The 12646-nt window shown below is 43.1% G+C and overlaps 1 protein-coding gene across 1 annotated transcript in view; it reads right to left on the bottom strand.

The window, feature by feature from the left end:
• The window catches only part of LOC127059343 (uncharacterized), an 80344-nt gene extending 67944 nt beyond the window's left edge, over positions 1-12400 (bottom strand). Inside the window, exons 1-3 of the mRNA XM_050971883.1 lie at positions 12190-12400; positions 10283-10327; positions 9663-9888 (exon numbers count right to left, since the gene is read on the bottom strand). Of these exons, the coding sequence (XP_050827840.1) occupies positions 9663-9888; positions 10283-10327; positions 12190-12400 (482 nt within the window). The remainder of the gene's footprint in view (positions 1-9662; positions 9889-10282; positions 10328-12189) is intronic.
• Between the last annotated feature and the right edge of the window lie 246 nt (positions 12401-12646).

The following is a 12646-nucleotide window of genomic DNA, read 5'->3' as shown; positions in this document are numbered from 1 at the left end:
GTGTCTTAGGGGGAAGAAAAGTAATTGTGGGTAAATTTAAGGTTGCAGCTGTTATTAGGAGGAAAGACATAAATTATACAGGCCTTCATTTGCACCGTGCAGCTGCAGCTCCATCAGTGGAATACCTTGAGGACAGAGTGTTGCAAAAGATCTCACCTTCAAAAGCAGGGGAGCTGTTACTGGGCTTCTGGCATCCCACCTGGGCACTTGTGAAAATGTTACCCAAACCGGCATTTTTGCTGATGCAATCCCTTCTTGCCTTTTTTTGGTTGTTTGGGTGGGTGGGTTTTTTAGTTCGGTTTGGGTTTTGGGTTTTGGTGGTTTTTTCTGTAATGTAGGCAATTCAAACTTTGTGCAAAATACACAGGTTACTTTTCCATCTTCTTACTGGGGTATTAGTGAGTAATCTCTGGAAGTTCATAGAAGGACAGAGCAAGAGAAGTGGTAACTTTAAATTGCAGAAAGAACTCATTGTTTAATTTCTTAATGTAAATGTGGCCCGAATGTTGAATCTTAGCTTTAGTGGGAAAGGTATTTTAACCCTTGACCACAAGAATATTCTATCTCCCCTCTCTATGGCAGTCCCTTTGTCCCTCATGTCTTTCCAGGTGTATGGAAGTTATGTGTATTAGAACAAAGGTACCACCTACTTCTGGATTGAAAAATTAATGTGGTCCTGCTGTCAGACATTAATTGCCAGGAAAGGGTTCAGAAAGAGATACTGAGGTGAAGTTTAGACATAGGAGCACTCACAATAAATATTCCTCAGCTTTTTTGGGACTCAGGCATAAGACTAAATGTCCCTGTAACTCTTGGCCTAATATCTCAGCCAAACCTACAGCACTGTCATAGGTTTACAAGCTTCTTTTTCAGTTTCTCTCCTTTATCATCACTCATTAGAGTTTGGGACTGTAAAATACCCTTTGTTCCTGCCAGCAACATTTTACCATCATCCAGATTATGGATTCATGCTCTTCCTTTACAGTAATGTGACTTTTAATATCCAGTATAACCTTCTTTACAACCATGCACACTTGATGTAAAGGAGAAGAGATATTTTCCAATGTCTCTGTTCAATTATCAGTGTCATCTGTAATGAACTATTCTGTTTTAATTGCAGAATTTATCTTTTTTGTACTATGAACAAAATAAAACACAATCGAAGATTAATTCAAATAGGAAAAGTAATGTTCACAGCAATTATTGCAAAGCTGAGGATGCTTTTTCAATTTGCTCCATCTGATGAGGTGATACTTTTGAGAAGACCACTCAGCTCATAAACCTGACGCACAGAGAACTTAAGGCAGGAACACACATGAACACTTGCATGTTCATAAGTGAATGACTCACTTCTGAATTACAGCACAGCCAGTAACTCCACATCACAGGAAAATGTGTGAGGGAGGGTATTATATGTTCAGCCATGGCCGGATCAATGTTTATTTCAAGTGATTTGACAAAATCAGAAGTGTTGTCTATCTTGGTTATGCCCTGTTGTCATTTAGGGCAGCAGTGAGAAGAGGCTAAAGCTGCTGTATTCTCTTTGACTGCGGTGTGCTCATCCCTCACACTGAAGTGCTAAGGGTATCTTTATGCTACAATTTTTTTTCACCTCAAATGCAGTTGCCACACTTGGGGACTAAATTTATTGTGACTTCAGCCTGTTTTCTCAGCACTGGTCAATTCAAGTCTTCCATGTCTTCAACAGCAGCTGTAGAGTAGCTAATTTTAGCTTTTACAGAAAAAGAGGGTTTGGTACTCAATAGCAATGGCAAACCCCATACTACCCCATGTTGCTGATGTGCTTGGTTGATAGCCTGAACAATAGTCTATTTTCACACATACCTGTTTTCCAGTCCTATCCAGATAACAAATCATTAATATTAAAGAACATACTAAGCTGAGCACAGAGAAAGGCTTTTAAAAACAGTGCCTTAACTCTTCAGAGAACCTTCTGTTTGTGAAATGGCCATAACCCTTGCATCACATTATCTAATTTACCTAATGTCTCCCTCTACAACATCCTGTAAGACCCACAGATGATGGGGCCTCTAAAATGATATTGTTACCCATTTTTCCTATTAATGGAGCCCCACTTCTCCTGTTTCCCATCAGGAACATTGCTGTATGATGTCATGTATAATGCACTTCTATAGCATGTAGCTGAGCAGCTCTCTTCCACTGGCTCAGCCTCACTTTGGAAGGAATAACTTGCCAGAAACCACTAAAACCCTCCATACAAACAACCAGAAATTAAGGCTCTGCAGGGGAGCATGTCACTGCCTCACAGCAAGTAAATAAGAAGCAGGGCTATGGCAGCCCACAAACAGATCTTCTTTTATCACAGTTTAGTCAACTGTAATCACAGCAGCTTTTTCATGTTTCCTATTTTTTAATTTCTAACCATGGCTAAAGGGGCTCCCATGGCTGAGGTACAAGGTCCTTGACACTCACACTGTTAACGCTGCATCACAAACCTTCAGAAGCACCACTGAACATCTTGTTCCTCCACCACCACCAAAGGAGAAATGGTGTCATTCTCACATGCTAACCAGCTAAGGTTAAGTGTTATCTCTTTTTAATGGCTCATGCACGTTTTATCCAGGACTCTCCCCTGGTGTCGGGGGATGCACTAACTATTCACTTGTGTCTCCAGTGTGTGTAAATTAGCATTTACGTGATATAATTCCCCATCTGCACACACATTAAAGAGATATGTATTTCAAAGTTGCTCTTCCAGGACATATATTGATTCATACCACACAAAGTCATAACCTGTCAGGGCAAAGGATTTGATTTACATGACCCCATGGCGCACAGGGAGAGGTCAAGCCACCATGAGCTATGATCCTGCCTGAAACCTCTGTGGATCTGCAGGAATGGCACTGACCACTTCCTACAAGCCCTGTGCCCACAGCCAGCTGTTAGGAAGGGGTGCATACAAGGTCACAGCAATACATCCCTTTCAGGGCAATCCTTGCCATTGCCTTGAGGGAAATGTCCCTTTGCTCCTCCATCTAAGCAGTCTACTCCTTTTTGAAAGACAAGAAATTTCTTGCACTTTGCCTTTCCAACACTGCAACAAAAGTTTCTGTATAGGTGAGTCAACATCTGTCCCCCTCCGAGTAGGGGGGCTTGATAGTCCTCTCCTGACACCTTTAATAAGCAGCCTGACAGCTAATGCAGCTTCCAGTCACTTTTTTGCTATGAGTTGGGTAAAACCTAGTGGAAGATCATGGGTGTAACCGTTCATCCTTTCATTCAGAATAAATTCAGAGAAGCCATTAAGGTTTTTTATGAAGCCAGATGTTTGAAACAATAATGATCTCCACCCAAACATAAGTACGTGCCATCTCCCAAAACAAAGACACATGTGGACAGAGAGGTTTCACAGGCAATTATATTGTGAGGGTTTGTGCGTGACAGAAACAGCAAGACCAGAAAAGGAAGAAGAAAAAAAAGATCTTGTCACTATTGTGACAAAATGGGGAAGAATAAGTATCTGGATGAGCAGGGGCTGGGGCAGAGAGACCTGACCCTGTGTGTAAAGAGATTATCTTCTGTCAGATTCCCCATGGGTTCAAGAGAGCAGTTCCTCATGCATTCTTTGTCATAATACAAGATTTCACTCAGACCACCTGATTGCCTCATCCATCTCTTCTAGCAAAAGAGCAGCAGTACCCTGAACTTTGGTTAACTTCTCAGGTCAGATATGCATAACACCTAACCTACAGGACTTTTAGAGTCTCTGCTCACACACATCATCTAATGAGTGAACTAAACTCAGATTGTATTTTGAGTGTTGGGGGTGGGGGGGGGAGGGGTGTTTTAACCACAACACAAGCTGTGTGAACTTACACTGTCTACACAGCCCTGTGCACATAGTTGAGTGGAAAAACTACCTGGCCCTGGAGGACAGTGGTGCCCAACATGGAAACTTATTGTTTGGTGATACCAGTTAATTTGCAGTCACAGTAACACATTGCATTTGCTGCTACAAGAACAGTATGCACCTAATGGCTCCTCAGGTGGAATGGCTGTATTACCCAACACCCAGGTAAGCCAAGGGTTACCCTTTATTTAACACATATCCATAATGATCATATACATGATTTTAAGGGGAAAATGTGAAGAAAAGGGGAGAAAGGGGAAGTGCCCTTTTGTAACCATAAACTGCATACTCTTCATCAATTCATTGCTATAATTTGCAGTACATTTTTTTTAGCCATTGGATAGATGGCATTGCAACTTCAAATCTTCATATGACTGGTATTATTCTTTCTTTTCTTACAGCTCAAATGAGTGCAGTCTTAAGAAAGCAGAGCTTTGGACCACTTGTACTGATAAACAAAAGGAAGAGTACAATCAAGCTTTTGAATGAGCCATCAACTGCTGACAACTCTCCCCTCTGTCTCACTGTAGTAGAGCAGCCAGCTTGCAAAACAGCTCATCTTCAGCTGCCTCAAAGCATCATGTCTTTCCCAGCTCCTCTGCTATCACCAGCATCTCCTTCCCGTCATGTCGTGCCTCTCTGAATCCCCTTCACTTTCTCCTTACAACACTTAGGAAGAGACTGAAGACTGCTCTTCTCCATTGATCACGACCACAGTGTTCTCAATCTGTGACTCCAACCAGGAATAAACCTTTGCTGCTTTCCTCAACCCTTAACTAAATCCTCCCCTTCCCAAACGCTGTTTCCTCCTGCACCCTGCAGTTGTCTGTGTGCACCTCCTCACTCCACTCACTGGCTGCCTTCCCCAGCTGCCCCAGCTGCAGTGGGTTAAAAAGGAAGTATAAGATGTTGCCTGCAATTGATTTTAATTCTTTCCCTTGCACTGCCCCTGCAGGCACGAGTTGGCCAGCCCAGCTGTGGCACTGAGTGCAGCCAGTTCTCCCTCACGCACAGCCTTCCCTCAGCAAGCTGTGACGGATCACAGATGGACAAATGCACACATACTGTCGTATTTATTTCTTTGCATCCTCTGCAGTTTCCTTGCAGTATGAGGTCTAGTAGAAGAAAACATCTGCTTTGTTTGTATTGTAGGATAATGGCTTCCTCTGCAGACCTGGAAACACAAACACGACAGCAATGGACCTTTGTGGGAGGAGCTGAGAGGGGCTCCAAACTGAGAGTGAAATGGCTGAGAACTACTGAAGTGTTCAAGCAAAATGAAAATACAGAAGTCTTCAGAAAACAAAAAATAGTAAGGGAACTAATGGATTTTTGAATAGTTTTTTATTCTTTTTAATAAGGCCCTAATGTGTTGTTTTAAGGAAGTTAATGCAAGGAGGAAATGTGAAATTTTCCTGCCTACCACCATCTTTCTAGAAGAGTCAAAATTATTCAGGGACTTTGGCTTGGACAGACATCTAAGATTTTTTTGTTTCCCCATGCACAACTTTCCACAAATCCTCCTGCTTAGCAAATCATTCAATGGGGAGAAGGCCATAGTGTTAGATCATAACTGGTAGAACATCCAGCATGATCTGCAAGATTACTCTGTTTACCATTGAAGCCCCTTCTTTTGTGACAGCCTCCTTTGTCATGAAAAATGTTCTTGAAGACCCCTTCTTTCACTCTCCAGTAGCTGCCTGCAAGGCCCAGCATAAGGGGACAGACTACAGGTTATACACTACATCTCAAAGGAGTGAGATATAGTGAACATGACAAAAATGTGCCACCCACTAGATCAGGTTGCTCAAAGCCCCATTCAGCCTGGCCTTGAACACTTCAGCTGTGGATGTGGGGCATCCAGAACTTTCCTGAATAACATGTTCCAGTGCCTCACCAACTCCACAATAAAGAATTTCTTCCTAACATCTAATCTAAGTTTAAATTAAGTTTCTTTCAGTTTAAAGCCATTCCCACTTGTCATATCACTACATGCCCTTGTAAAAAAAATCCCTCCAGCTCTCTTGTAGACACTCCTTTAGGTACTGAAGGATGAACTTCTGCTGTCCCAGAGTGAGTGTAAATGAAGAGCCCTAGAGGGCCTGTCCATCTGGCACTCACCCATGAAAAAGCAAGAATGAGGAAAGGTGGTCAGGAAAGGTCCTGCAATCCTCTGTGATGCCAGGACCAAGAGCAATGAACAGCAGGACAAAGCCTGCACAACAAAAGCATGTGAGAGCAGCCGAAGGATGTCATCAAAAAAGCTGCTAGATGGATGCATGGATATCCAGAACACTCTACATATTCTAAACCTGATTAATGGAGCCAAAGGAAATCAAGTGCCTGATGATTCTGAAGAGATGAGGCCTGAAAAATGAGTGGAATAACATAGAATTGCTTTTCAAAACACTAATTGACAACTGGTAAAGTAGTGCTGCACCTGCTCTGTGAAGACTGTGATATCTGTAACTGCATGGGGTAGCTCTCTAAGGAAAGTCTGTATTCTGTAGGAACTGATGTGGCTACTATAAAATGTTAGCATGACAGTCCATCATGTCCCAGAACAGTCACTGGGTTTTCTGGAAGCAAATCAAGTCAAGGGTTAGGATTGGCTCTTATATTGACATCACACCTAGCTTTACAAGTTCCTAATTTTTATTATTTATTCCTGAAATAAAGCGAGATCATAGGAATTCATGATGCTCAATGTGTGGCACAATGGGATGTACACGTAATTTCAGTGCAAACAGTGACATCTCCATATAATAATGAACAAATAAATTATTTTATGTAGAGATGTCATCTTAAAAAGGAGATCTCATGGAGGGATCCTGCTGGACACTCAGTGGTCACCATCACTTATGTGATGTACTTTATTCAGCAATTTGTCCAAAGACTCTGAAGAACCTTAAGAGCTTTAAAAAGGAAACAGCTTTTAAGCCTTGTTATATAGCAACTGTTGTCATCTTGCTTTACTCCTTAGACCCTACTATTTTAGAGAGAAAAAATTAGAGACACTTTTGGGGGAGGGACAGCAGAAATAACAATTTGCAAGTCTTCTTGCTGAAATGTATTTAAATCACAAATGCTGACATTTTACTGAAATTACATTTTTCCAGTAGAGGGAATGAAGAAGAAAGGAGGGCTGACCCTTCCTGTCTTCGATGATAAATATTAAATCTACTTGAACTCTCACAATTTACATAAGTTGAAGCAACAAAAAGAAAAGGGCTGGTTGAACCTAAAAGAACTGGAACATTTCTCAGTGCCCTGGGAGCCCTTTCTCATTTCAGTGTAGCTTAGTGTCCCTGGCTATATTTCCTAGCTTTCTGAAGATGAAATACTAAAGCTATTCAGCATTTTGCTACAGTTGCAGAAGAACATGGGAAAGAGGCAAATGAAATTACAGGAGCACAGTCTGCCTTTTGTTATTACACTTAAGTTCTACTGTCATGCACTTCAATTCCAAAGAGTAGCATTTGTAGCTAAAAGGAAAACTCACTCCAGCACTTACAACCAATCAGAAATAAACAGAAAAAACATCTGTGAGGAAATACACAATCTTTATCAGAAGTGGAATAGCCACCCTTAAATACAAACAGGGAAGACAGATAGCTGACCCCTCAAATAAATGGTCACAAACCTTTCATTTGTTGGGAACAGTAATGACTGCCTGAATATGAATTAACTCTTCTGCATGAAACTGATTTTCACATTACCACTGTCTGAAAATGAAAAGAGAACTTGTCCTTAGAGTGTTTATCTGTGAAGAAACTTATCTACGAATTACCACACAGCAAGATTTTAATTTTTAAGGCAAAAGACCCAGTGAGATGTGGAGCCGTTGTCATTCCCACAGCAGTAATTTACCACAGAACATGTAAGAGGGTCAGAATGTCCCTCAGGATTGGTCTCTGAATTAGGGCACATAACATCCTGACATCTTCTCCTGAATGGTTCCCAGGAAACTGGAGCATGGGAATATGTAAGTTTGCTGGGGAGGCAGCCAGTATGGGAGTATCAGTTTGGTGTCCTCAGCTGTGGACTGGAGGGACTGGAATAGCAGGGGGTTGCTGGCAGGGTGAAGGAGTAAGTGGTTACTCTGTCACTATCCTAACTCTTCATTATCATTCTACATTCACAGCTCCTGCCTTCTATGAACACCGATCTTATTTATGACACATCATACAGCCCCTGCAGTAAGTGAGAAACTCCAGCCCTCAGTGTTTCAAGAAAAACTGCCTTGCACTGCATTAGCATGCAAAATGAATGAGGCGGGAGACCAGCTCCAGCAGCTCCCCAAAATAATATGCGACAATCTAATTAAACTTTATTGTAACTATACAAGCGAAGAAACAGAATTAAGGCTGGGTAGGCAAGCTCAATTTTGTCATTTCCTTAGCCTTTGAGTGTTTGCAATTTGATAGTCTTGTCATGTAGGGTTTCTAATAGAATTTTGTGCATTTTTAGAAAATAAATTAAATTATGAACTTCTACATGGTTCAGCTTCTGCTAGGCCAGCAAACTAGACCAAGGCAAAAACTCATGCAACCAACTGGGCAAATTCACTGCTTCCTTCTATGCTGGCTTTTCAATTGTCACTGTATAGCAGAGGAGCTCACCATTCTTCATCCATGCTTTACTGATCAAAGAGAGAGGGAGATATTTCCTCTCTAAAGGAAGAAGCTAGAGATGAGAGCTTGGTAGCAGCATAGATTGGTACCTGGAGAGCAGAGTCCAAATTCACAAAAAAACACCCTGTGACTAGTAGCCAGTAACACTGAAGGGCACAAGAGGCAAAAAATACTGCAGAACCAAACACCAATCCATCCCCACATCTATGAGAACTGTTAAAATTACACAGTTGTAAGTATTGTTTTTTAAGAGATCTTTGTTCTTGTACCTATCTCAGCTTACACTTTCCAATTAAAAAATTGCTTCTGGGCTTGATATCAAATGCTTAAAATTGCAGCCAAAAACATAAGCAACTCAAAATAACCCCCTTAGAATGGAAACTCTTGTACAACCTTCATACTGCTATGCCTGGAGTACACTGCCAATAAGATGCCTAAAAAGAGGGAGAGAAACTCAGGGTGGGAGTGAAGGGAAGAGGAATTAGACTGAAAAGGAATGAAAGGGAATCCCACGAGGAGCCAGCAGAAAAGCTCCAGACATTCTGGCAGTTCTAAGAGTTTGTTCCAGGTGGCAAAATAGACACTCACTCGAGGGGGACTTTTGATGAAAAAGGACTGGGGACTTCAGGGCACGGGCCTTAGGAGACCTGCAGTAACTCTGAATCTCTGCTGTATTGTCTGCCACAGCATATGATTAGCTTCCTGTGCTGTAGCGCATTGTAAGGCACTTTATAAAGCAATGAATTACACAGCTGAAGTGGAGTAACCACATGCAAGCAAATACGACAACCATTATGCTCTCAGCAACATCCCACACACAGCCACGAACATTTGCATTAGTGCCAATTAATCTGAGGTGGTACAAACTCAGCCAGGCATAGGATTTGTTCTTTGGTGTGAAGGAGGAAGGGAGGGGAGAAAAATATCCTTTTGTCTTCAGAGAGGAAACATCTGTAGGAGTTTTCAAGGGCTCCAGTGACTTTGTTGAGCATGGAGCGGGGGAGCGTGCTATTGAGTGCTTTGATCTCACCAGCAGGTGACACTGCAGCAAGTGGGAGCAGCTATAAAAAGTTTGAAGCATTCTAGGGACAACTCACACAACCGGCGCACAAATGTGTTTAACGCGTGTGACTCACAGTTGCCGAGAAGTGGGAACATGCAGCACGGGCTGGCCTTTTGCTTTCAGCTTCTCGTTGTGTATTAATGTCTTCCTTTTTCCCTCGCTGTCCCCCACCACTGCTCTCAAACACTGGGGTGAAGCAGAGTCAGGAAGGGCGATGAATCTTTTAACCCTGCCGCATGTGGAAATGCATATGACTAAAGCACAGCCAGGGAAAACTGTTCCAACAGCCCTACCTCTCGCTGAAGTCAGCAGGAAAGCCATATCCTTTACTGTCAGTGCTAGCAGAGGAGCCTACCAAGTACTAAAGGGGTATTGTGCTTTTTCAGGTCCACATTTTAACCAGCCACCCTGCATAAGAAAATGATGATGGCATTTGGGAAACATGGGTTTTCCTGTGATGCATTACCACAGAAGAAAGCAGATCAAATACTTGAGAATTAACAACATATTTTAGCTCTCATACCTCTCTGTTCAGGAGGACCAACCCTACATAACCTTCGTTCCAAGACCTGTGTTATGAGGTCAGGAGGTCAGGAAGATCACCCTCCTCCTACATGATGCTCCAGTCCTATAAAGTAAAATCTTCCTGCAGCTAGACATCCTAGGCACAAAAATTCACAAGTGCTAACTTACCAAGCAAGGCTTGTGCTGCAGATTCTGGTGAGGGCCCTCTGTATCCTGCTAAGGGCAGAGTGAAGGTTACTTTGTCACTCAGCAGTTCCTCAGGTGCAAAGGGGATATAGGCAGAGCTGCCAAGTTTTGTTCAGTTCCCTGTGTAATGTATTAGGTTTGTAAATGGGTTAATGAACTGATCTACCACTTTCTAGACTGTTTGCATGAAGCCGTCAGTTGTATTGCCCAGTGAAGACAAGCTGCTCCAAAGAGCAGTAAGAAATAGTTCCCAAATCCTTGCTGTTGCACTTAGGGAAAGCCAAGAGTCCTTCTGAGAGAGTCTTCAGAGAGTCTGCACACTATTTGCAAGATATGATGGGAGGCTGCAGGGCACTGGCAGGCACAGGCGGGTACCCACGTAAGGTTTCATGCCAGAAGCATTTGTAACAGCTTGCACTGTCAGTCCTGCCAATGCATGGCTGCTCTGCTCCAGGTGTGTTCTGTACAGAGAGAGTGGATACCTGGTGCTGGCACCTGGCACAGCGCAGCCAAAGTGAATATCTGTTGTCTGCTTGAAGTGCACGTGAATGTGTTAAAAACCAGCTGGAACGTGTCAGCCAGTGACAGAGGTGCCAACACCAGGGTGCTGGGCACGATGTACAGCCACAGATGATTCCAAATGGCTCCACAAAAGGTTGACAGAAACACAAGAATTCAATGCTCAAAAAGTGTTGCTAAGTGCTTCTACTTCAGCAAGCAAACCTAAGGATATTAATAGCCCTTCCATAATATTTTGCACACATGTTTGGGAATGTGGGGGGATTTTTTTTACTGTTATATGAACTAGAATGCTGTAGAGCATTATAATTGTTTTTGGAGAGACAGAAGCAGTTTTAAACCTAGCATTTAAACAGTGTACATTTGCAGCACTACACCCCCTCCTGCATCCACTGCAAGTGCCTTGCAATCACACCTTCCCATTGATGCAGTTACACAGTCAGGGCAAAATGACAAGGATGAAGAAACTCAGAGCTGACTTTGCAATGAAAGCAAACACCTAGCACAAACCAGTCGAGAACCCACATTTATTTTGACTGGGGACCCTTGGGGACATTATTTGGGATGACCATAGGTATAAAAAACACATCTGAAGTGTGACTCTTCTATGGCAGGTGTTGACTGGAAGACCACTGATGAATTCAGACTCTTTAGCTTCCACTGTTCAGATGTACCTTGCAATTTCTAATATGCATACTGGAGTGGACAGATGAGGCTGTATTTACATTCACGTACATTAAACTACCAGCATTACAAAACTGCAGTGGAGATTACCTACCTTTCAAGATCAAGAGAGAGAAAGAAAGGGGCAAACTGCAAAAGGGCCAAGCATTTTTTTCTCTTCATTGCTCCCACTTCCTACATGAAAGATTCACTGGCAAAATTTGCTCTGAAGTTGTGGTTTTTTGAAACAACACTCTCTAGTCACATAAGCAACACTTTATTTTTCCAAGTGTAGTTATTTAGTTTCTTCACATTTAAATTTTCATGTCACTTCTCTTCCTCTCTGTAGTTTTTGCTTTTTTAAACAGTGTGAACACATTCTGTAATTATTGCTGACAGCCCAATGTTTAATGGTGTTGAGTGTCTTTTATGGCACAGTCAGACATTAGTTTAGGAGACAGCTGTCTCTGCTTAAAATGTTGCTGCCCCTTAACTCTTTATCTCTGCCCCCACGACTCAGACACGGCAGCTGCCCGTACCTGCAAACACTTGAAGCAAAGCCTGTTTCCCTCCACCCTGCAGCAGCCTGAAAGAGCCCACGGATTCGGTTACTGCACCTCAGCAGAGGGGAGCAGGAACAAATAGCTGATCAAGCAGTAACTTGTTAAACCACCACAGCTGTTTCCCAAGCAAACATCCGACCGTACCCTCGGAGCCAGCGCGGCGCACGCGGCGCTGGAAGGGGAGAGGTTTCCGAAGCCGGGAGATGCTGTGGGAACCATCCCACTCTCCAGCCCTGCCCCAGCTGAAAGCCAACCGCTGGGCTGTGACCGCGGCTGCTCCGCAGGCTCCCCCGCTCGTCTCCCTGCCTCCTCCCGGCCCTCGCTCTTTTTTCCCTGCTAGTGCCAGAAGTACCATCGCGCACTGAAAGCGCGGCTGAACTTTCCTAGCCGCTTTCATCTGCCATTCCCCGGGAACACGGCTGATATGGCATGATTCCCAGCTGTTTTCATAGAAGACTGGCCCGGGCAAGCACAGCTTTAGATAGCCTGGGTGTGACTGACTACCTGGTACACAAGTCAGGAGGTGATTTGGTTGGCGCCAGTCCCAAGCAATGTGAAGTAACACAAAACTCATCTATCACCATGCAGTGCTTACCAGGTG

Source organism: Serinus canaria, chromosome 3 (assembly GCF_022539315.1).
Source record: "Serinus canaria isolate serCan28SL12 chromosome 3, serCan2020, whole genome shotgun sequence".
Classification (NCBI taxonomy): Eukaryota; Metazoa; Chordata; class Aves; order Passeriformes; family Fringillidae; genus Serinus; species Serinus canaria.
This window is presented reverse-complemented; position numbering and strand designations above follow the sequence as displayed.